Here is a 25,686-nt window from a genome sequence, read left to right on the forward strand (position 1 = left end):
AGAGATGGACTCACCAGGACATCAGACTAGGGATGGACTCACCAGGACATCAGACTAGGGATGGACTCACCAGGACATCAGACTAGGGATGGACTCACCAGGACATCAGACTAGGGATGGACTCACCAGGACATCAGACTAGAGATGGACTCACCAGGACATCAGACAGACAGAGGTCATGAAGTACCCTCTTTCCTGGTGTCCTGGTGTGACTTGGGGTAACCAGTCTTCACACAACGTGACAACTTCCCTGCTTTTGGCTTTTGTAGATGAATCTTGCGTATCTTAGTACAACATTATTCTTTTATTGCGGGTTTGTTTTCCCCAATCCTGTTAGGACAACAGTTTGAAGAGGTCTCTCTGAAATGTGGCCTGAAAGACGGGTGAAAGGTAAAGACGTGGTAATTCACCCTTATCTTGCTCAGCAAAGCCTTCAGGGGCCATAAAGTCAGTTGGCCGTGCCGAGCATAATGCTATCTGCAGAGGTGGGGAGAGTAGTACTCAAGTAAGAGTACTGTTACTTTACAGTTTTATTACTCAAGTAAAAGTAAGGAGTTTATGGCGCTTCCATATGGAGTCTACTGACAGCTATAGGCTCCCACTACATGCTACTTTGTATCGCGAGTGGCAACAGTGCAGGATGCATGTGCATGTACGAGCCAGTCGGCCCCACAGACGGCAATGGCGTACGCGCGCAAAGCACTTTGGGTAAAGTTTATACCATATATGGAGATACCTGCTGACGTCTATAGTGGGGGGGGGGGGGGGGGGGGGGTCTTTAATGGGGGAAATTAGTTTGGAGTAAGTATGAAGGGAGGCAAGATTATTTTATAAATATATTCACCATGCTGCCATGGTTTGATTTCAAATATTCGGGATTCACGCAGACCCCAAATACACAAAAACTGGTACCAATACTAGGCATGAAAAGTGAAGTCACCCGTCACACTGCAAAAAGTGACATCTAAGTAAGATGAAATATGTCAAATAAGGTGATATTTGCTTATGTTCTGTCTGATAAGATCATTCTTCTCACTAAGCAGATTTGATGTTAGAGTGTTTTACTTGTTTTAAGTGTTTTGCTCCTAAATGACGTCAGTAAGATATTACAGCTTGTTGCTGAGATTTGATGAGCTATATTGAGTAAAACATGCTTGAAACTAGAATATCAAGTGTTGTCATCAACACTCACAAGTAGGGATGATGCTCAAAACCGATTCTCCCGGTTGTTCGATAAGAAAAGAACCGAGTCCTCGGACTCGAATCCCTTTTTGAGAACCGGTACCCGTTATCGAGGCCACTATAGTAAAAAAAAGAGTTGGTTCTTTATTGGAATCCCTGGGAACGAATCCCAAATGGTCAATGTTATGCCCATTTGATTGTAGACTCTTACTGACACCTTGTGGCGATATGAAAATACTACGCGTCATTAGTCTGGCCACTTCCGGGTTGACGATGGTAGTCCAGTTCATGAGACAATTGAGAAGTAGACAAGTTGCGTTAGCTCTTACAAGCCTTGGAAAAGATAAGTCTGTAAGTAAACGGTTTAACTTGTTTATGTAAGTCAATATTAAGGTGGAAAGTGGTTAAGTTTGATACTAAGATGTTCATTGAAAAACGATTTTTGTGCACTGTTTCGATGGATGTTTTGAGGACTTAAAATGGCTGCCAGTCGTGTATTTCCACCATCAAAATAGTTTCAACACTCAGAAGTATTTGTTTGATGATAGTACTGTATATTTGTATGAAGCTAATATTTACATATTGTGTATTACATTTCAGTATGTTCATTGAATCACATAGCTTATACATTTGTCATTGTGTGTATTTCAGTTTTAAAAAATTAAAAATAACAGTCCAGTGCAAGACAAAAGTAAAGATAGGAAAAGACAAAGCAAGATCAACAACAATAAAGAGCCTGAATGGATTCATCTGCTTTGGAACTTTATTAGACGTCTTGGATTGTTTGTTAGCTGTCTGCCTGTGTGTGTAGTTAGTATGTTCCAATAGCAGCAGAAGTGCACTTTTTGGAGAGCTGTATTATTTTCAGTTTTGTGCCCAAGGGACTGATTTTGTTTAACACTATATTATTATTTATACACCTATAGTGATCACAGAGACAGCTTGTTTTTGTGTTACTGTATATATTTTTCCCCCCCGAAAAATCCCACTTAATATACTTTGGGTAACAACAGTCAATATTTATTTATTTTACTTTTTTAGGGGGGTAACAGTCAATATTTATTTATTTATTTTATTTGTATTTTTTTCCTTTAAAATAAAAGTGAGCTTTTGTTAAACCAAATATTGTGTTTTTTTCCATATACAACAACCTATCTGGACTCCATAAGAGAATCGATAAGGAATCGGTTCGATGAGAGGATTCGATAATAGGCTCGAACTCGATAATTTCTTATCAAACATCATCCCTACTCACTAGTAGAAAACTACCCTTTTAAAGTAATCATTTCTTACTTCAAGCATGAAAAAACAAATCATGATGCCGAGCGCATATCATTATGTCAAGATAATGGCACTAGCATTTACTTCATTTAAGAATATTTTTCAACATATTGAGCAAAAAGGTCTCTTTTTTTCTTTCCACCAAGAAAAGTGCACTTGTTATTAGTGAGAATATACTTATTTGAAGCTATTTTTTGGGTTCAGTGAGGTTAGCTAATTTGACTTGTTTTGGAAAGTCTTGACAAGCCACATTTTCTTGTTCTATTGGCAGATAATTGTGCTTAGTTCAAGTAAAATACCCCTCATTGTTTTTGTTTTTTTTCTTGTTTTTGAACACTGACTTTTTGCAGTGCAGCTATAAAACTACAACATGTCATTGCTGAATATCAACATTTTGGACAGTCTAAATATATTGGCAAGAACTCTTGTCAATGTATCCTTTCTCACAGCCATTTGTGCATAACTGTGCCACTTTTGCACATACTTTGAATATAAATATAGACCCAGAACAGTTTTGGCCTTGATAGATCACACTCAGAGCGCTTAATGATTATATTTGCATTTCCTTTCCCCACTATAAATGAAGTGCTAAATGGATTGCACTCTCTATTTAGCCCATTTAAGAGTCCTCTGCTGTCCCAAGGTGATGTTTTCAAACTCCTGTTGACAAACGTCCGTGTCAGGCTGCTGTTGTTGTGACAGCACAAAGAGCCTACAGAGTCATGAGCTCCTCAGACTGATGACTTCCTCACACAAACACAAACAAGACAACATCACTTCATAACAACACCTTTGGAGGCTTTTGGAATATTTCTGGAGCCTTTTATGATGGAATAGCTGTCACTATGGACTCTAGAAAGAGGTTCCGCAGCCTCCCTAGCAGAACCTCCAGCTTCTTCCCTCAGGCCGTAAGACTCTTGAACGCATCATAATTAAATGATCTCCTCAATTCCCCCCAAAATGGATTAACTCGCTAGAATAAAAAGACAATATAACATACATCCATGAACGTGGATGCATATGAAAAAGTGCAATATATTTATCTGTACAGTAATCTATTTATTTATTTATATCTGCACCTTATTGCTTTTTTTCCCTGCACTAGCATGAGTTAATGCAACACCATTTTGTTCTTATCTGTACTGTAAAGGTCAAATTTGAATGACAATTAAAGGCCTACTGAAATTAAATGTTCTTATTTAAACGGGGATAGCAGATCCATTCTATGTGTCATACTTGATCATTTGGCGATATTGCCATATTTTTGCTGAAAGGATTTAGTAGAGAACATCGACGATAAAGTTCGCAACTTTTGCTCGCTGATAAAAAAAAGCCTTGCCTGTAGCGGAAGTAGCGTGACGTCACAGGTTGAAAGGCTCCTCACATTTCCACATTGTTTACACCAGCAGCGAGAGAGATTCAGACCGGGAAAGCGACGATTACCCCATTAATTTGAGCCAGGATGAAAGATTCGTGGATGAGGAACGTAAGAGTGAAGGACTAGAGTGCAGTGCAGGACGTATTTTTTTTCGCTCTGACCGTAACTTAGGTACAAGCTGGCTCATTGGATTCCACACTCTCTCCTTTTTCTATTGTGGATCACGGATTTGTATTTGAAACCACCTGGGATACTATATCCTCTTGAAAATGAGAGTCGAGAACGCGAAATGGACATTCACAGTGACTTTTATCTCCACGACAATACATCGGTGAAGCACTTTAGCTTCGGAGCTAACGTGATAGCCATCCATCCATCCATCCATCTTCTTCTGCTTATCCAAGGTCGGGTCGCGGGGGCAGCAGCCTAAGCAGGGAAACCCAGACTTCCCTCTCCCCAGCCACTTCGTCCAGCTCCTCCCGGGGGGATTAACGTGGTAGCCTCGTGCTTAACTGCGGATAGAAACAGAAGAAACATGCCCCTGACTGGAAGGATAGACAGAAGATCAACAATACTACTATTACTTCTACTATCAGGAGACACCGAACCAAACCCTGGACATGTAAATACACAGTTAATGCTGTCCAGCCTTGCGAAGCCTAGCAATGCTGTTGCTAACGACGCCATTGAAGCTAACTTAGCTACGGGACCTCGACAGAGCTATGCTAAAAACATTAGCTCTCCACCTACACCAACCAGCCCTCATCTGCTCATCAACACCCGTGTTCACCTGCGTTCCAGCGATCGACGGTGCGACGAAGGATTTCACCCGATCATCGGTGCGGCCGGCGGCTAGCGTCGGATAGCGCGTCTGCTATCCAACTCAAAGTCCTCCTGGTTGTGTTGCTGCAGCCAGCCGCTAATACACCGATCCCACCTACAGCTTTCTTCTTTGCAGTCTCCATTGTTCATTAAACAAATTGCAAAAGATTCACCAACACAGATGTCCAGAATACTGTGGAATTATGAGATGAAAACAGAGCTTTTTGTATTGGATCCAACGTGTCCCAATACTTCTGTTCAATCCGTTACGTCACGCGCATACGTCATCATACATAGACCTTTTCAGACGGATATTTCCCGGGAAATGTAAAATGTCACTTTATAAGTTAACCCGGCCGTATTGGCATGTGTTGCAATGTTAAGATTTTATCATTGATGTATAAACTATCAGACAGTAGGCCTTTAAAAGGAGGTCTAAGTCTAACTACTCTATGGAAATTAGCATTTGGGGTTTCGAGATATTGTTGACATTCTAAGGCAGATATAATTGAACGTCCTGATTTTATTTTTTTTTAATTTTCGCGGAAAAGTAATTCTATTTACAGTTCTACATGTCATGGATCCTGGGTTTGGTGATAGTCCGAGGCAATGCGAGCGTTCCTGCAGGATTTGAACACTGCAGACATTGTCCCTGATAGACCAGCAGGGTAAACAAGGCATCATCATCATCATCATCATCATCAGGCGGCTGTGGTGCATCACATGCTGCCATGACAACACAAAAGAAACACTATTTGACTCGCTGATTTTGACATTTCATTTTGTCTGGGAAATCCGACCCAAATGTTAACGCGGGGCGTTGCAGAATCTTTTTGTGTTGGCTGATGATGATTGCAGGCTGTAGTCGGCTTTTGTGTACAATTAGAGAGTTGCCAAAATGACTAGCGCATATAGCATCATGTAATATTGGCACAAATATTAGGTCTCTCTTGGCAATGCTGATGTTAAATAGCAGACACTATCCAGAAATGACCTTGGATTGTGCTACAAACATGACGCTACTAGCAGGAATGTATCGGGGCGGATGCAGGTCCCAAGCAAAGAAAGATTTTTTCCGAATGAAGTATGAAGTGAAATTATCTAGCTAGTGGCTATTTATTGCTACCATGCAAATTTACGGTAGCTAACGTTAGCATTAGCATTTTAATTTGTGCCTCGGAAGTCACTTACTAGTTTAGCAGGAACAGAACCAAGGCAGCATCGGTCTGAAGTCCTCATGTTTGAAAGCCAGGCCAATGTTGATCCTGACTGTCCTCAGCTCCGTTTTTCTTTTTTTGTCTACTCAGACAAAACTTGTCGTTTCTTTGGTCGCTTTGGAGCTTTGGCCATGACAGTAATAATTGCACGTGGGCGTTCTTCTTCTTCTTTTTAGTTTTCTGGCGGCACGTATGCTTGCATTGACTTGTCTTTTTTTAACGAACAGGGAAAAGGGGGCGTGACGCATGTCGTTAAGCAAGTCAGCGCATTTGTAGTTTTTTTGTGTGTCAGGGTTCCTGCCACCCTCCTCAAGGTGGCTAAGTGCCAGTGAAAGCGATACAGACCCCCTCAGGCCATGACATTTAACTAGCTGTACATCCATGTATCATCCCCAAGAGTTACTTAGTGTCATGATCCGTGGTCCGGATCATGTTTTCGTTATGTTCTGTTAGTTTAACTCCAGTAGTTCCTGTTTTTGTGTGCACCCTTGTTTGTTTTAGTTACCATGGCGACTTATGATTTCCACCTGCCTCTGGTGTTTGGGACACGCACCTGTTTCCAATCAAGAGACATGATTCAAGCCAAACTTTGCCAGTCAGTCGTGCTGGCGTCATTATTGGTTTCATGCCACAGTTTCATGTTGTGCTATGCCATAGTTATGTTAGTTGTTTCATGCCACAGTTTCATGTTGTGCTATGCCATAGTTATGTTAGTTGTTTCATGCCACAGTTTCATGTTGTGCCATGCCATAGTTATGTTAATTGTTTCATGCCACAGTTTCATGTTGTGCTATGCCATAGTTATGTTAGTTGTTTCATGCCACAGTTTCATGTTGTGCCACGCCATAGTTATGTTAGTTGTTTCATGCCACAGTTTCATGTTGTGCTATGCCGTAGTTATGTTAGTTGTTTCATGCCACAGTTTCATGTTGTGCCATGCCATAGTTATGTTAGTTGTTTCATGCCACAGTTTCGTGTTGTGCCATGCCATAGTTATGTTGGTTGTTTCATGCCACAGTTTCATGTTGTGCTATGCCATAGTTATGTTAGTTGTTTCATGCCACAGTTTTGTGTTGTGCTATGCCATAGTTATGTTAGTTGTTTCATGCCACAGTTTCATGTTGTGCTATGCCATAGTTATGTTAGTTGTTTCATGCCACAGTTTCATGTTGTGCCATGCCATAGTTATGTTAGTTGTTTCATGCCACAGTTTCATGTTGTGCCATGCCATAGTTATGTTAGTTGTTTCATGCCACAGTTTCATGTTGTGCCATGCCATAGTTATGTTAGTTGTTTCATGCCACAGTTTCATGTTGTGCTATGCCGTAGTTATGTTAGTTGTTTCATGCCACAGTAAGTCTTGCTTTTTCTATGTCCATAGTTCATGCTAAGTGTTAGCGCCTATGTTTCCTGCGTTCATTTTTTTGTTCTTTAGCGTCTCGTGCGAACGGCACGCTTTCCTTTTGTTTTAGTTCCTGTCTTTTGTGATGTGTAGGATGAATTAATTAATTAATATGTTCCTACCTTCAAGTCCTGTCTGCAATAGTCCGTTTGCATCCTCGGAGAACAAACCTCGCAGCAAGCTGCGACCCCCCCCCCGTTATGACACTTAGTCTTGTTTTAAGAAACTACTCTATGACTTCAGCTCCAGACTTCTTCTTCCGTTTGATATTGTCATTACTGCCACAAGTGGTGGAAAAGTGTATTACAAGTGAGGACCAGATATTTGTGGTGAAGAATTGATTGAGACTTTTATTAGTAGATTGCACAGAAACCCTTTTGTAGGGTAAGAGCTGTTTTAAAAAGCCATGGGTGATGCTCGTCGTGACTCTTTAGCACTCAGATATGCATCGTGACCACTGAAGCTTGAGTCAGAAAGCACTTACACACACACACACGCACACACTTGACTAGAGAGAATAGAATATGAGAGTATTGCGGCAGGCTGGATGTGTCCCAGCAGTTCCCGCATTGAAGCTGCCTGCAGCAGATGGGAGTGTACGCTCCAGATTGGAAGGGAGCTCAGTCGGGAGGCAGGAAGCTGCAGGACAAGATTGCAGGTAGCTCATATTTACAATCCCCAGCAGGCCAGATGAGAGATGTGTGGGAGTGATGCAGGCTTGAGATACATTTGAGAGATTTGTCAGCATGTCTCGCTCCATGAGGCTCCTCCTGCTGCAGAGGTCCTTCAGCTCCTCCAAAACCTTAGACTCGCTCAACAGGAACGTCTGGGAGAGCCGGCTGACTGGTGAGTGTCCACAATCCCACCTACAAAATGTCTTGCATGCCAGGGGCGTTTGGGGTGTGCTTCACCGTGCGGCCTGTGGTGGCGATGTCATCCCCGGTCCCAGCAGGGAGGTGTCGTTGGAAGTAGGAGATGCACTTCTTCTAGAACAGGCCTGGGCAATTATTTTGACTCGGGGGCCACATTTAGAGCAAAAATGTGTCTGGGGGCCGGTATATTTATTTTTAGGAACACTAATACAAAACCTCACAATAATGTCTGATTGAATGCTAAAAACGTTATGACAGACCGCCTTAAAAAATGTAATGGAATTTTACATTTTTCTATGAACGATAAAACACGGAATATTGACAAAATATGAATCAACATATTTTACAATAAAGTGAAACGCAACAAAAATGCAACAAACAGTGAAATATGAATGTGAAGGATACAAAATAAACCCACCTACAATCTGATACATCACTAAGCTTTACAACTTTGTTGTGAAAATCTCCTTCCGCGTCTGTGGAAACGCTTCCCGCCCACACTGCTTGGTGCCTCGTCTGAGCTGCTGTGACGTAGAAGACCATAGTAACTAATTAGATGAGCATAGTAACTAATTAGATGACCATAGTAACTAATTAGATGACCATAGTAACTAATTAGAAGACCATAGTAACTAGTATATCATACAAAAGCGCAGCTTACAAGCATTGGAATAGTTAGTATAGTTGAAGACTTCCGGTCATTATAAAACATGAGTGCACATCATAATGGCAGCTACACTTTACATCTTAAACATCTAAAAACATTATTTACTTATTTACTTAAACTTATTTCCAAAAACTTAATGTCCGGCGGAACAGATTGAAAATCTTAACAGGCCGCATGTGGCCCCCGGGCCTTAGTTTGCCCAGGTCTGTTATAAATGACAATTGTCCCATTGGGGTGGATTTGAATTATTTTTAAATTGTTCCTATAATTCACAATCCCTTTGTAAGACAATAACATGTTTTTTATGCATTGTAAGTCATTAAATACGACGTGGCTAACAACGTAGCTAATTGGAGTAGTCTACAAACCATCTACACATCCTGACCTGAATATTAACCAAGTATTAGCTATATTGTTATTATACGCTCTAACGCAGACCAACTACAAAGAGAGCTAACTAGCTTATGCTGCTATATTGACATGTTGAGCTGCTGCATGGCCTCTGAGTTGGTGAAAGTGAATTCTAGATGATAAATCATGCCTCTCACCTGGATAGTAGAAGGTTGTGGACATAAACCCACAAGTTGGTCTACTTTGACATTTAAATTAGTCACCTTTATTATGATTTATTCCTCATCTCAACGGGAAGATATAAACATCCCATCTGTCAGTATCCCAGTGAGAGCCGACATTGTACAGTAAGTGGTTGTTTTATTACGTTCGTAGTTCTTGTTTAGCTAATTCCATTGACTCCATTTTTAGCTGTTTCTTGCTAGCGTTTATTTACGAGCTACAATGCATTAATAAAAAGTTTTTGTCTTACGTTAGGAATGTGAATGATGGGCAAAATAAAAAAAATATTGCTGCTACATTTGAAGCGCGCATGTTGGATTATGTAGTCTATACAGGAGGCCATATTTGTCTCCTAAGAGAGAGAGAGAGAGATGGTGCAAGATACAACAAATAACCCAACATAATCAATATGGAGTTTGATGGACTATCAGTAGTGTTTGTTAGTTTCATGTCATGTTTGACTGGAAGTGTGTCACTGAAGGCATGTGAGTACTGTACTGGGTTAGGCCCATCTATAACTAATGAGCCAGAGGATCCACCCTTTAGTCCGCCTTCGAGCCGCAATGTTGCAGCTGGCAGTCCAAGGTGTTCTGTGAAGGCATCAGCATGCCGGATGGATCAATAGGTCTTCTAGTTCCTAGGCAGCATGTACCTGCTGACACCTAAAGTATCTGTTGTTGGAGTATTTGAAGTATTCCATGCTGGGTCCAACGCTTTTTGGGGGCCTTCTTGCGCTATTGGTAATTGGAACAATACTCCAGCCTACTTCTTAGCTTCTTGTTCAGGCAATTAGTAGCACGCTCAAGCATCTATTGTCTGAATAGTTGATGTACTCCCTGCTATGCCACGGCCGTTGCTAGGAATTCTCTGTACCTCATTCATTGCCATCTTCAATGTGTTCTGTTTTTCAGTCTTCTTGACGGTGCCTGCTGTAAAACAACCAATTTGTTTCCTTTTTTACCATTAGCCACTAAACACGTCTGAGTATTATTATGTACATGATGTAATATTGAATGCATGCTTCATTTCAAACAACATGTGAATACTACATTACATGAGATGATAAAAACCCTTTTTATGTTTGAAAAGGAGTAGGAAGAAGCATTAGCTTATTAGTTCCTACCCCTTCCCCATTTAGTACCTAGTACTGTAGGTTATCTTACTTCCTGTGTTTTTCTTCTTTTTTTGTTCAAAACTCACCACCAAAAACAACAAACAACAACACCATATGAGTTGTCTTATTCTCATTTCACTGATTTGCAACATGTTAATACACCTTTGATTAGTGAGAATTCACTGATAAAGTCCGAATAGGGCCCAGGGGGGCGGTAGATAACAGCCAGGTCGAGAGGCAGCGGTGTGACAGACCCCATAGTAAGCACCTCAAACGATTTATATGTATTATTTAGGTTAGGGGTAAGGTTAAAGTTTTCATTGTATATTAGTGCGACCCACCCACCCCTTTTAAGGGGACGGGCAATATGTGCATTCGTATAGTTAGGAGGAGATGCCTCATTTAGCGCAAAAAAATCGTCTGGTTTTAGCCAGGTTTTGCTAAGACCAATGACGTTAAGATTGTTGTCTCTAACGACCCGTCTCCGCTCGGGATGGTCTCCTGCTGGCCCCACTATGGACTGGACTCTCACTATTGTATTGGATCCGCTGTGGACTGGACTCTCGCTGATGTGTTGGATCCACTATGGACTGGACTTTCACAATATTATGTCAGACCGACTCGACATCCATTGCTTTCAGGCTCCCTTAGGGGGAGGGGCGGAGGGGCGTTTCCCACATATGCGGTCCTCTCCAAGGTTTGTCATAGTCATTCACATCGACGTCCCACTAGGATGAGCTTTCCTTGCCTTATGTGGGCTCTGTACCGCAGATGTCGTTGTGGCTTGTGCAGCCTTATGAGACACTTGTCATTTAGGGCTATATAAATAAACATTGATTGATTGATTAAAAATACATTTTCAATGAACCACTCTACAAATGGGTAGTTTGATTTTCTCATTTTCCATTGACAGTGCATTACTGTAAATGGAAAAACTGTACCAGTTTTGTTTTTTGCTTTTTACAGTAACATTTATTTTTTTCCTGTAAAATCTGACTTTTTTTTAATTCAGTGTAGTCGTTTTGTAAAATCTTGTTTTTTTTCTGAAAACAGCACGTTTTGGATTGAATTTGCGATGGAGTGGCCCTAATACCGTATCCAATGGGGATGAGTCATCAACTATTACCTAACTTTATCTCTACATTCCGTGACCCTGAATGGAACATTTTTCTTACATGACTTGTTCTGCCGAGTCACTCATGCCGACATCCAGCGGCCTTGTTGGCGTTGCCGTGTGATCACACCCCCGACCTCAGCCCGGGAGAACACTGAGCGTATTCATTGGCTAGCGAGCGCTGGCTTGTCATGCCAGTCTTTGTGCCTGACGGACTTTTCTAGCAGAAGTCAACCTTTCAAGCTCATTACCAGGAAACAACAGACACTCATTATTCCTACCAACTAAGGAAACTAATGAACGCTCAATTGTCCGTTTGAGCACTTTGACTCTGAGGTGTCGAACATGTTTTCATTAATGGGCCACGTCCCCCACTCAGAGGGCCCCGTGTAACAGTGAATATACAGTATATGCATGTCAACCTTCAAAAGTTTGGGGTCACCCAAACAATTTTGTGGAATAGCCTTCATTTCTAAGAACAAGAATAGACTGTCGAGTTTCAGATGAAAGTTCTCTTTTTCTGGCCATTTTGAGCGTTTAATTGACCCCACAAATGTGATGCTCCAGAAACTCAATCTGCTCCAAGGAAGGTCAGTTTTGTAGCTTCTGTAACGAGCTAAAGTGTTTTCAGATGTGTGAACATGATTGCACAAGGGTTTTCTAATCATCAATTAGCCTTCTGAGCCAATGAGCAAACACATTGTACCATTAGAACACTGGAGTGATAGTTGCTGGAAATGGGCCTCTATACACCTATGTAGATATTGCAGCAAAAAGCAGACATTTGCAGCTAGAATAGTCATTTACCACATTAGCAATGTATAGAGTGTATTTCTTTCAAGTTAAGACTAGTTTAAAGTTATCTTCATTGAAAAGTACAGTGCTTTTCCTTCAAAAATAAGGACATTTACATGTGACCCCAAACTTTTGCCCTGGACAAGTCCCCACCTCACCACAGGGCAGCTTATTACACATATTCCAGAACAACTACCCAATTCTTCCTGGATGGTATGTTGAGGTTCCAAAGTATTTAGTGCTTCAAATACTGTACTTTGCTTGAAATAAGCAGTGATTGTCAAACAGTGTAGAGGTACATTTGCTCCATCTAGTGGTCAAACAGTGTAGAGGTACACTTGCTCCATCTAGTGGTCAGTGTAGAGGTATGTGGGCTCCATCTAGTGGTACACCAAACAGTCGCTTGATTAAAGTGCAGTGTTTTATTTTCTGATATCCATACACAGTGTTACTGTTCAAACTGTGTTCAATGTTACAGAGGCCAAAGACTTTAAATATGCTTGTTGAATAAAACCTCCGACTTGTTTGTAATGAATACTTAGGCCTACTATGCTGCTGTATTTTAATGCTGGTCATTATGGTGGTACTTGGAGAACCTCTGAAATCCAGCGTACATAAGGCGTACATAAGGTGTACATAAGGCGTACAAAAGTAAGGTGAACATAAGGCGTACATAAGTAAGGTGTACATAACGCGTAGGTACGCCAACTTGCAGGTAATCATGTAGAATGTAGTGTGAGTGCATGTTTTGTAGCTCCTTGAGTGTGAAGGTGTTATTGTTTGTGAAAGTGTTATTGTGTGTGAAAGTGTTATTGTGTGTGAAAGTGTTATTGTGTGTGAAAGTGTTATTGTGTGTGAAAGTGTTATCGTGTGTGAAAGTATTATTGTATGTAAAAGTGTTATTGTGTGTGAAAGTGTTATCGTGTGTGAAAGTGTTATTGTATGTAAAAGTGTTATTGTGTGTGAAAGTGTTATTGTGTGTGAAAGTGTTATCGTGTGTGAAAGTGTTATCGTGTGTGAAAGTGTTATTGTATGTGAAAGTGTTATTGTATGTGAAAGTGTTATTGTGTGTGAAAGTGTTAGTGTGCGTGAAAGTGTTATTGTATGTGAAAGTGTTATTGTATGTGAAAGTGTTATTGTGTGTGAAAGTGTTAGTGTGCGTGAAAGTGTTATTGTATGTGAAAGTGTTATTGTGTGTGAAAGTGTTATTGTGCGTGAAAGTGTTATTGTATGTGAAAGTGTTATTGTGTGTGAAAGTGTTATTGTATGTGAAAGTGTTATTGTATGTGAAAGTGTTATTGTGTGTGAAAGTGTTATTGTATGTGAAAGTGTTATTGTGTGTGAAAGTGTTATTGTATGTGAAAGTGTTATTGTATGTGAAAGTGTTATTGTGTGTGAAAGTGTTATTGTGTGTGAAAGTGTTATTGTATGTGAAAGTGTTATTGTATGTGAAAGTGTTATTGTGTGTGAAAGTGTTATTGTATGTGAAAGTGTTATTGTATGTGAAAGTGTTATTGTGTGTGAAAGTGTTATTGTGTGTGAAAGTGTTATTGTATGTGAAAGTGTTATTGTGTGTGAAAGTGTTATTGTGTGTGAAAGTGTTATTGTATGTGAAAGTGTTATTGTATGTGAAAGTGTTATTGTGTGTGAAAGTGTTATTGTGTGTGAAAGTGTTATTGTATGTGAAAGTGTTATTGTATGTGAAAGTGTTATTGTGTGTGAAAGTGTTATTGTGTGTGAAAGTGTTATTGTATGTGAAAGTGTTATTGTATGTGAAAGTGTTATTGTGTGTGAAAGTGTTATTGTATGTGAAAGTGTTATTGTATGTGAAAGTGTTATTGTATGTGAAAGTGTTATTGTATGTGAAAGTGTTATTGTGTGTGAAAGTGTTAGTGTGCGTGAAAGTGTTATTGTATGTGAAAGTGTTATTGTATGTGAAAGTGTTATTGTGTGTGAAAGTGTTAGTGTGCGTGAAAGTGTTATTGTATGTGAAAGTGTTATTGTGTGTGAAAGTGTTATTGTGCGTGAAAGTGTTATTGTATGTGAAAGTGTTATTGTGCGTGAAAGTGTTATTGTATGTGAAAGTGTTATTGTATGTGAAAGTGTTATTGTGTGTGAAAGTGTTATTGTATGTGAAAGTGTTATTGTGTGTGAAAGTGTTATTGTATGTGAAAGTGTTATTGTATGTGAAAGTGTTATTGTGTGTGAAAGTGTTATTGTGTGTGAAAGTGTTATTGTATGTGAAAGTGTTATTGTATGTGAAAGTGTTATTGTGTGTGAAAGTGTTATTGTATGTGAAAGTGTTATTGTATGTGAAAGTGTTATTGTGTGTGAAAGTGTTATTGTGTGTGAAAGTGTTATTGTATGTGAAAGTGTTATTGTGTGTGAAAGTGTTATTGTGTGTGAAAGTGTTATTGTATGTGAAAGTGTTATTGTGTGTGAAAGTGTTATTGTGTGTGAAAGTGTTATTGTATGTGAAAGTGTTATTGTATGTGAAAGTGTTATTGTGTGTGAAAGTGTTATTGTATGTGAAAGTGTTATTGTATGTGAAAGTGTTATTGTGTGTGAAAGTGTTATTGTGTGTGAAAGTGTTATTGTATGTGAAAGTGTTATTGTATGTGAAAGTGTTATTGTGTGTGAAAGTGTTATTGTGTGTGAAAGTGTTATTGTATGTGAAAGTGTTATTGTGTGTGAAAGTGTTATTGTGTGTGAAAGTGTTATTGTATGTGAAAGTGTTATTGTATGTGAAAGTGTTATTGTGTGTGAAAGTGTTATTGTATGTGAAAGTGTTATTGTATGTGAAAGTGTTATTGTGTGTGAAAGTGTTATTGTATGTGAAAGTGTTATTGTATGTGAAAGTGTTATTGTGTGTGAAAGTGTTATTGTATGTGAAAGTGTATTGTATGTGAAAGTGTTATTGTGTGTGAAAGTGTTATTGTATGTGAAAGTGTTATTGTATGTGAAAGTGTTATTGTGTGTGAAAGTGTTATTGTATGTGAAAGTGTTATTGTATGTGAAAGTGTTATTGTGTGTGAAAGTGTTATTGTATGTGAAAGTGTTATTGTATGTGAAAGTGTTATTGTGTGTGAAAGTGTTATTGTGTGTGAAAGTGTTATTGTATGTGAAAGTGTTATTGTGTGTGAAAGTGTTATTGTTTGCTGTCTTTTGTGCGGGACTGAAGAGTGGCTCCGCAGGAGGTCTGAAGACATGTTCCGGTTAGCTGGCCTACTGTTAAAGCACACAGATGTCCTGGGCCCATTGTGGGGCCCATTGTGGGGCCCATTGTGGGGCCCATTGTGGGGTTCATTGTGGGGCCCCGGCGTGACCATTTCACTCTGCCAGGACGTCTAAAGAGGAAGTCAGAAGGGTTGGGACATCAGCAGGATAAAAGAGCAGCATGTTACAAATTAGCCTCAAGCAGACACTTTCAGCCTTGCAACTTCTCTCAGCTTTCAGCAACTTCTGGAGAGGAAATGTGGACTGTGCATCTCCTGCTCCTCTTTCACAAACACTGTGCATCTCCTGCTCCTCTTTCACAGACACTGTGCATCTCCTGCTCCTCTTTCACAAACACTGTGCATCTCCTGCTCCTCTTTCACAAACACTGTGCATCTCCTGCTCCTCTTTCATAAACACTGTGCATCTCCTGCTCCTCTTTCACAAACACTGTGCATCTCCTGCTCCTCTTTCACAGACACTGTGCATCTCCTGCTCCTCTTTCACAAACACTGTGCATCTCCTGCTCCTCTTTCACAAACACTGTGCATCTCCTGCTCCTCTTTCACAGACACTGTGCATCTCCTGCTCCTCTTTCACAGACACTGTGCATCTCCTGCTCCTCTTTCACAGACACTGTGCATCTCCTGCTCCTCTTTCACAGACACTGTGCATCTCCTGCTCCTCTTTCACAGACACTGTGCATCTCCTGCTCCTCTTTCACAAACACTGTGCATCTCCTGCTCCTCTTTCACAAACACTGTGCATCTCCTGCTCCTCTTTCACAAACACTGTGCATCTCCTGCTCCTCTTTCACAGACACTGTGCATCTCCTGCTCCTCTTTCACAAACACTGTGCATCTCCTGCTCCTCTTTCACAGACACTGTGCATCTCCTGCTCCTCTTTCACAGACACTGGACTCATTGGACTGGATGTGTGTGTTTGTTGACCAGCAGCTGCAACTAAGAGACAGGAGAGTCCTCAGACTGTTGGAGTCTGAAAGAAGAGAGAAATGATAATCATCATTCATGTTTATTTCCAAATGCTTGTGCCTCTTTGAAGAATATTTCTAGTTGTGTTTGATGCGTCACTTCCCTGCTTGGCAAGTCACGTTTCAGGCTGCTTTCATTTGTAGAGCCAGCCCTCTCGGGTTTGTGTCTATAAAAAGAAACTACTTATTATTTGATTAAGGTGGATAAAAGCTCCTGTGTCTCTGCATCCATCTTGTCGTGAGGGAACTAAAAAGTAGGCCAGGACCGAAGCTTCCTGTCATCTTGAGCAGAAAACATGTTTTACCCACAATGACTTAGATTTTTAACCTCCATGGAAATGCCCCCCCCCCCCCCCCCCCTCTACCTCAAAGAACTGCTCACCCCCAAATCCTCCACACCACACCTCCGCTCCGGACAAGCTAACCTCCTCCAACCTCCGAGGACAAAGCTCCGAACTATGTGAGAGCGGGCTTTCTGCTCCGCCGCTCCCAGTCTGTGGAACGCTCTCCCTGACCATCTGAGGGCACCACAGACTGTGGATGCTTTTAAAAAAGACTTAAAAACCCTTCTTCTTTTTTTAAAAAAAAAGCCTTTTTATTTTACTTGTTGGGGGCAGCTATTTGTGATTGTAGCGTTGTTGTTTTGTTTTTGTTTTTTTAAATGCACTGTAGCACTTTGAGGTTGTTTGCTCAATGTAAAGAGCTTTTGCAAATAAAATCTATTATTATTATTATTAGATTTTTAACCAAAAACTTTAGTGAGCCTTTATGGGAGATTTTGTCCCATTTAGGGAATTTGATCATCCATGAGTGAGGCAGTCTGATAGCAATCCATTGATTGATTGATTGAGACTTTTATTAGTAGGTTGCACAGTGAAGTACATATTCCGTACAATTGACCACTAAATGGTAACACCCCAATAAGTTTTTCAACTTGTTTAAGTCGGGGTCCACTTAAATTGATTCATGATACAGATATATACTATCATATATACTATCATCATAATACAGTCATCACACAAGATAATCACATTGAATTATTTACATTATTTACAATCAGGGGTGTGGAGGGGGGGGGGGGGGAGTAGGATATGGACATCAAGTAGTGGACATATTGATTGTTTGCATTTGATTATAAGCAATCCGGTGAGGGTGTTAGTTTAGGGTTGTAGCTGCCTGGAGGTGAACTTTTATTGCGGTTTTGAAGGAGGATAGAGATGCCCTTTCTTTTACACCTGTTGGGAGCGCATTCCACATTGATGTGGCATAGAAAGAGAATGAGTTAAGACCTTTGTTAGTTCGGAATCTGGGTTTAACGTGGTTAGTGGAGCTCCCCCTGGTGTTGTGGTTATGGCGGTCATTTACGTTAAGGAAGTAGTTTGACATGTACTTCGGTATCAGGGAGGTGTAGCGGATTTTATAGACTAGGCTCAGTGCAAGTTGTTTAACTCTGTCCTCCACCTTGAGCCAGCCCACTTTAGAGAAGTGGGTAGGAGTGAGGTGGGATCTGGGGTGGAGGTCTAGAAGTAACCTGACTAGCTTGTTCTGAGATGTTTGGAGTTTAGATTTGAGGGTTTTGGAGGTGCTAGGGTACCAGGAGGTGCATGCGTAATGGAAAAAGGGTTGAACGAGAGTTCCCGCCAGAATCCTCAAGGTGCTTTTGTTGACCAGAGAGGAGATTCTGTAGAGAAATCTTGTTCGTTGGTTAACCTTTCTGATTACCTTGGTTGCCATTTTATCACAGGAAAGGTTAGCCTCTAGAATGGAACCTAGGTAGGTGACCTCATCTTTCCTGGTGATAACAATGTCACCCACTTTTATGGTGAAGTCATTGACTTTCTTAAGGTTGATGTGGGACCCAAACAGGATGGATTCTGTTTTTTACCCAAGTGTATGGATAGCTTGTTGTCAGCGAGCCAGGTGCAAGTTCTACACAGCTCAGCACTGAGGATTTTCTCCACCTGTGACTTGTCCTTGTCTGATACCAGCAGGGCAGAGTCATCCGCAAACAAAAACAATTCACAGTCGCATGCCGATGACATGAAACCCAACTGTCATTTTTCATATTCATTTATGTTGAGCACAATATTTCAACTGGTTCCTCATTATGGTCCATACAACTGGACACGTGATTGATGCATTGTGGGGCCGCGGTGGCCATTTTTGCTGGACGAAGCTGTTTACATTACCCGCGGTAATGTGAGAGAGAGCAAAGAAAATGGATCGTACAAATAAAACCAATCTAGGGACTGTACGGAGACAAACTGTAGCCTATTCCAAAGGAAAACATTGTTAAATTGGTGGAATGGATGGGTATGAGCACGTCCAATGGACAAGAGATTTGAGTAAGCAGCTCCTGTAGTCAAAGTCAAACTTGTTTTTATCTCGTCAACAGAATCAGTTTTTATACCGGTGAAGAATTTCAGAATGCAAAGTTTGTCATCCGTTCAAATTACGCGTAATCTCCGTCTTTCATCTCTCATGTTTGGAGATGAAGGGAGGGTGCTCACTTGGTCGGCAGGTTTCCCAGGAAAAATAAGCCAAATCATTCCATCACTGCGCTACTTCTCTGGAAATGTTAAAAAGTAAACCAACAACATGCTGCGCCTTGCTTTTAGCCCGCACGCTAACCGCCTACTCAATGCTAGGTGTGAAACAGAATAAAACAGGCGTTGAGTCAAACGTAGCGGCCTGAAAATGGCCACGAACACACCGACATGCACCGGGTGATGGCGTTCAAAAGCGATCGTGGTTTTAAACTTGTTAAAGAAAAGAACACAACTTATGGATAGAATAGGATAGACTTTGTTTATTTCACAACAGGGAACTTATTTGGTTGCAGTGCAGATACAGCAAGTCCGCAAAGAAGTAAAAAGAAAAAGAATACAAAGGACATAAAATATATATTTTTTGGTTCCATGACTGGGGAAGGTTGTTTGCATTGGGTCATATAATTAAGTAAATAATAATATATATAATAAGTAATGCTGCGCTTTCATTCATTCAGAGCATAATCAAAGGTTATTGACATGAATTACTCGTGTTGTCCACTAGATGGCATCACACTAGTAGCATCACAGTTGTCAGACCAGTGTGGGTAAGATTTCTTATTAAACCTACTCAGTGGCCTAGTGGTTAGAGTGTCCGCCCTGAGATGGGTAGGTTGTGAGTTCAAAACCCTGGCAGAGTCATACCAAAGACTATTAAAATGGGAGCCATTACCTCCCTGCTTGGCACTCAGCATCAAGGGTTGGAATTGGGGGTTAAATCACCAAAAATGATTCCCGGGCGCGGCACCACTGCTGCCCACTGCTCCCCTCACCTCCCAGGGGTTTAACAAGGGGATGGGTCAAATGCAGAGGACACATTTCACCACACCTAGTGTGACAATCATTGGTACTTTAACTTAAACTCATTACGTTTTTTGACTCATGACTGGGGAAGGTTGTTTGCATTGGGTCATATAAGTAATGCTGCGCTTGCATTCATTCAGAGCCTAATCAAAGGTTATTGACCTGACTTACTCGCGTTGCCCACTAGATGGCGTTACACTAGTAGCATCACAGTTGTCAGACCAGTGTGGGTAAGATTCCTTATTAAAGACGTCAGCGGGTTGCACTTGTAGTATGTTTTAACTCTTATTAATATACTTGATAATTACCTGTTAATAACTGCTTCTTAAACCTAACGGAGCGCTTATTCCTTGGTGTTGTTTAAAGCTAGCTTAGCGGTTAGCGTAGCTGTTCGGATGCCTGCTCCCGTCTTGCTCTTAGTGTGTAACATGTTTAGCGTGTCCTCACACTTGATAATGATGCTTAAGGTACTAAGAATTTGAAAGGCAGGAGGTTGTTATTATTAGCTTAGGGGAGCGGCTCCACACTGTGTATGGAGACACACAATTACCTGCTAGCCGCTCGTCAGCCGGGGGGACTGAAAATAAGTACGGCGTCAGCAAAATTAGAAGGCATCCATTGACAATGGCGACGAGGGTTGTTTCCACGACAATGGTCTGATACGGATCTGCTTAATCACACATCTCCTGTCAAATGTATTTCAGATGCTAATTGTCAGGTTCAAACACCGAACTATCTATTACACAAGACAAGAAGAAGGAATCAGGCAGAGACAGTTTAATTTTGCTCATGAGGAGAGACGTATTGGGCTGCACACTCGGTTACAGTTTCACCCTACGCTCTAAGGTACAGTCCCACGTGCTCCTCTATTTATTCGGGAGGTCCCTAGTTAACATCACTGAGGCTGCTTCTGAAGGGAGGGGTAATGCAAGCAGCCCCAGTAGACACAATACGTGATTATTCAGAATGGAAATGTGCTGACACTCGTGATTTCGCCCTGTCTCTGCTTTGTCTGCGTTGAGGTACTCGATGTCCGTCCTTGGCTGTCAGCAGGCCGGGTCTGGAAACAAACTGCTGATGCGAGACAACTCGCAGTGGAAGATTACAAGTTGTGTGCCTTTGCACAGATAGAAAAAGTACAATTTAAGCACAATTGATAATAACTATAGCAACGGCCTTTAAGCATAAGAGTTGTGTGATAACTTCTACATAATTATTCTAACACTAATTCTCCTAGCGAGTTTGTACCTTCTGCTCCAACGATCCTTTCTTCTTCTGTGGTGTTACTTGCATGGATTGTCCTGCACTGGGAGTCACTTAAACACACGTTTCAATGCGCTCTTTGAGATGTTTATGATTGAATTGGAGTCCCTCAACGCTGTTCCTGTCCAGTGATTCCAAGCCCCCTTGTTCCTGCTCCCGTGCGCTCACAAGGCCGCTTCTTTCCGAGCCCCATGGAATGTTTTGCTAAACCCGCTGACTCCGGCAAGCTCACGCCAAACTTGTTTACTTTGCTTCCTTCTAAGCACACACCCGCCCCTCCTCCAAGCCCACCCTCATCTCCTTCGGTCTTTTCTCACTTTCTCCTTTTACACATATAATCATCAATGTAACTTTTGACTGTCATGAAAAGAGCTCTATCTCCTTCTCTGACCACTAAACTCTCATTTATTCTGTCCTTTGGATGCAAACTAAACGAGTGGTTAGCACAATCAAAGTCATTTATAAAGCAGTGCAGTGATAGAATTCTCCAGAGCTCTTGTTGGACACTAGGCTACTAATTAAGTGCTGCGGTACTAATTCATTAAAAAAAGTACTATACTGCCTTTAAAAAATACAGTACTTTTTTTTCGTGGGCATGTGACATTTACAAGCAGAAACAGTGTGGAGACAGAAGAGGGAGAACTGACATATTTTGGCTTAAAAACTAAAGAAAAAGGTGAAGTTATAAACACTCTGCAAGCTTTAAAACATAGCTAGCAGATTGATTGGTTGATTGATTGATTGAAACTTTTATTAGTAAATTGCAAACGAAGAGAATACATGATATGAAACAGTACAGTACATATTCCGTACAATTGACCACTAAATGGTAACACCCGAGTAAGTTTTTCAATTTGTTTAAGTCGGGGTCCACGTTAATCAATTCATGGTCAGGAGTAGTTCCCATACTGGGAGTCCAACCCGGGTGAAAACCAGGAATCCTAACCGCTAGACCATATGGGAAGCTAGCGGCTAACATCCATCCACAGTGTTTTAGCTAGTTCTAAATCACTCATCCTTTGACCTAGACTTAGGCAAACTTTATTGATCCACAAGGGAAATTGTTATTTGCCTCCATTTCAACAAATAAACGACATTTCCTTTACCAGCAGTGAGTTAATTACTCTGTGTGAGTTACATGGCTGGTAGCCATATGTTGGATGTAACTACGTTGGATGTGGTTGGTTAGGGTTTGGTTAGGGTTAGACGTGGAAGACTTTTGGTTTGTGATGTCCCAGTCATGACTGAAGTAGGACATGGAAGACTTTTGGTTTGTGATGTCCCAGTCATGACTGAAGTAGGACATGGAAGACTTTTGGTTTGTGATGTCCCAGTCATGACTGAAGTAGGACCTGGAAGACTTTTGGTTTGTGATGTCCCAGTCATGACTGAAGTAGGACGTGGAAGACTTTTGGTTTGTGATGTCCCAGTCATGACTGAAGTAGGACGTGGAAGACTTTTGGTTTGTGATGTCCCAGTCATGACTGAAGTAGGACATGGAAGACTTTTGGTTTGTGATGTCCCAGTCATGACTGAAGTAGGACGTGGAAGACTTTTGGTTTGTGATGTCCCAGTCATGACTGAAGTAGGACCTGGAAGACTTTTGGTTTGTGATGTCCCAGTCATGACTGAAGTAGGACGTGGAAGACTTTTGGTTTGTGATGTCCCAGTCATGACTGAAGTAGGACGTGGAAGACTTTTGGTTTGTGATGTCCCAGTCATGACTGAAGTAGGACGTGGAAGACTTTTGGTTTGTGAGGTCCCAGTCATGACTGAAGTAGGACGTGGAAGACTTTTGGTTTGTGATGTCCCAGTCATGACTGAAGTAGGACGTGGAAGACTTTTGGTTTGTGATGTCCCAGTCATGACTGAAGTAGGACGTGGAAGACTTTTGGTTTGTGATGTCCCAGTCATGACTGAAGTAGGACCTGGAAGACTTTTGGTTTGTGATGTCCCAGTCATGACTGAAGTAGGACGTGGAAGACTTTTGGTTTGTGATGTCCCAGTCATGACTGAAGTAGGACGTGGAAGACTTTTGGTTTGTGAGGTCCCAGTCATGACTGAAGTAGGACGTGGAAGACTTTTGGTTTGTGATGTCCCAGTCATGACTGAAGTAGGACGTGGAAGACTTTTGGTTTGTGATGTCCCAGTCATGACTGAAGTAGGACCTGGAAGGCTTTTGGTTTTTGATGTCCCAGTCATGACTGAAGTAGGACGTGGAAGACTTTTGGTTTGAGATGTCCCAGTCATGACTGAAGTAGGACCTGGAAGACTTTTGGTTTGTGATGTCCCAGTCATGACTGAAGTAGGACGTGGAAGACTTTTGGTTTGTGATGTCCCAGTCATGACTGAAGTAGGACGTGGAAGACTTTTGGTTTGTGATGTCCCAGTCATGACTGAAGTAGGACGTGGAAGACTTTTGGTTTGTGAGGTCCCAGTCATGACTGAAGTAGGACGTGGAAGACTTTTGGTTTGTGATGTCCCAGTCATGACTGAAGTAGGACCTGTAAGACTTTTGGTTTGTGAGGTCCCAGTCATGACTGAAGTAGGACGTGGAAGACTTTTGGTTTGTGATGTCCCAGTCATGACTGAAGTAGGACGTGGAAGACTTTTGGTTTGTGATGTCCCAGTCATGACTGAAGTAGGACCTGGAAGACTTTTGGTTTGTGATGTCCCAGTCATGACTGAAGTAGGACATGTAAGACTTTTGGTTTGTGAGGTCCCAGTCATGACTGAAGTAGGACCTGGAAGACTTTTGGTTTGAGATGTCCCAGTCATGACTGAAGTAGGACGTGGAAGACTTTTGGTTTGTGATGTCCCAGTCATGACTGAAGTAGGACCTGGAAGACTTTTGGTTTGTGAGGTCCCAGTCATGACTGAAGTAGGACGTGGAAGACTTTTGGTTTGTGATGTCCCAGTCATGACTGAAGTAGGACCTGGAAGACTCTTGGTTTGTGAGGTCCCAGTCATGACTGAAGTAGGACGTGGAAGACTTTTGGTTTGTGATGTCCCAGTCATGACTGAAGTAGGACGTGGAAGACTTTTGGTTTGTGAGGTCCCAGTCATGACTGAAGTAGGACGTGGAAGACTTTTGGTTTGTGATGTCCCAGTCATGACTGAAGTAGGACCTGGAAGACTTTTGGTTTGTAATGTCCCAGTCATGACTGAAGTAGGACGTGGAAGACTTTTGGTTTGTGATGTCCCAGTCATGACTGAAGTAGGACCTGGAAGGCTTTTGGTTTGTGATGTCCCAGTCATGACTGAAGTAGGACGTGGAAGACTTTTGGTTTGTGATGTCCCAGTCATGACTGAAGTAGGACGTGGAAGACTTTTGGTTTGTGATGTCCCAGTCATGACTGAAGTAGGACCTGGAAGGCTTTTGGTTTTTGATGTCCCAGTCATGACTGAAGTAGGACGTGGAAGACTTTTGGTTTGAGATGTCCCAGTCATGACTGAAGTAGGACCTGGAAGACTTTTGGTTTGTGATGTCCCAGTCATGACTGAAGTAGGACGTGGAAGACTTTTGGTTTGTGATGTCCCAGTCATGACTGAAGTAGGACGTGGAAGACTTTTGGTTTGTGATGTCCCAGTCATGACTGAAGTAGGACGTGGAAGACTTTTGGTTTGTGAGGTCCCAGTCATGACTGAAGTAGGACGTGGAAGACTTTTGGTTTGTGATGTCCCAGTCATGACTGAAGTAGGACCTGTAAGACTTTTGGTTTGTGAGGTCCCAGTCATGACTGAAGTAGGACGTGGAAGACTTTTGGTTTGTGATGTCCCAGTCATGACTGAAGTAGGACGTGGAAGACTTTTGGTTTGTGATGTCCCAGTCATGACTGAAGTAGGACCTGGAAGACTTTTGGTTTGTGATGTCCCAGTCATGACTGAAGTAGGACATGTAAGACTTTTGGTTTGTGAGGTCCCAGTCATGACTGAAGTAGGACGTGGAAGACTTTTGGTTTGTGATGTCCCAGTCATGACTGAAGTAGGACCTGGAAGACTTTTGGTTTGTGATGTCCCAGTCATGACTGAAGTAGGACCTGGAAGACTTTTGGTTTGTGAGGTCCCAGTCATGACTGAAGTAGGACATGGAAGACTTTTGGTTTGTGATGTCCCAGTCATGACTGAAGTAGGACGTGGAAGACTTTTGGTTTGTGATGTCCCAGTCATGACTGAAGTAGGACGTGGAAGACTTTTGGTTTGTGATGTCCCAGTCATGACTGAAGTAGGACGTGGAAGACTTTTGGTTTGTGAGGTCCCAGTCATGACTGAAGTAGGACGTGGAAGACTTTTGGTTTGTGATGTCCCAGTCATGACTGAAGTAGGACGTGGAAGACTTTTGGTTTGAGATGTCCCAGTCATGACTGAAGTAGGACCTGGAAGACTTTTGGTTTGTGATGTCCCAGTCATGACTGAAGTAGGACATGGAAGACTTTTGGTTTGTG

The 25,686-nt window shown here is 41.6% G+C and overlaps 1 protein-coding gene across 4 annotated transcripts in view; it reads left to right on the forward strand.

Moving 5' to 3' along the window:
- dlc1 (DLC1 Rho GTPase activating protein) overlaps positions 1 to 25,686 on the forward strand; it is a 176,947-nt gene that overhangs the window by 64,282 nt on the left and 86,979 nt on the right. The window contains exon 1 of one of the 4 annotated variants that reach the window (XM_062026261.1): positions 7,850 to 8,128. The exons of the other annotated variants lie outside the window; for them this stretch is intronic. Within the exon in view, the coding sequence (XP_061882245.1) occupies positions 8,029 to 8,128 (100 nt within the window). The 5' untranslated portion in view covers positions 7,850 to 8,028. Of the gene's footprint in view, positions 1 to 7,849; positions 8,129 to 25,686 lie in introns of those variants that run through there. 4 annotated transcript variants of the gene reach the window in all.

The sequence above is a fragment of the Entelurus aequoreus genome, linkage group LG18, assembly GCF_033978785.1.
Source record: "Entelurus aequoreus isolate RoL-2023_Sb linkage group LG18, RoL_Eaeq_v1.1, whole genome shotgun sequence".
NCBI lineage: Eukaryota > Metazoa > Chordata > Actinopteri > Syngnathiformes > Syngnathidae > Entelurus > Entelurus aequoreus.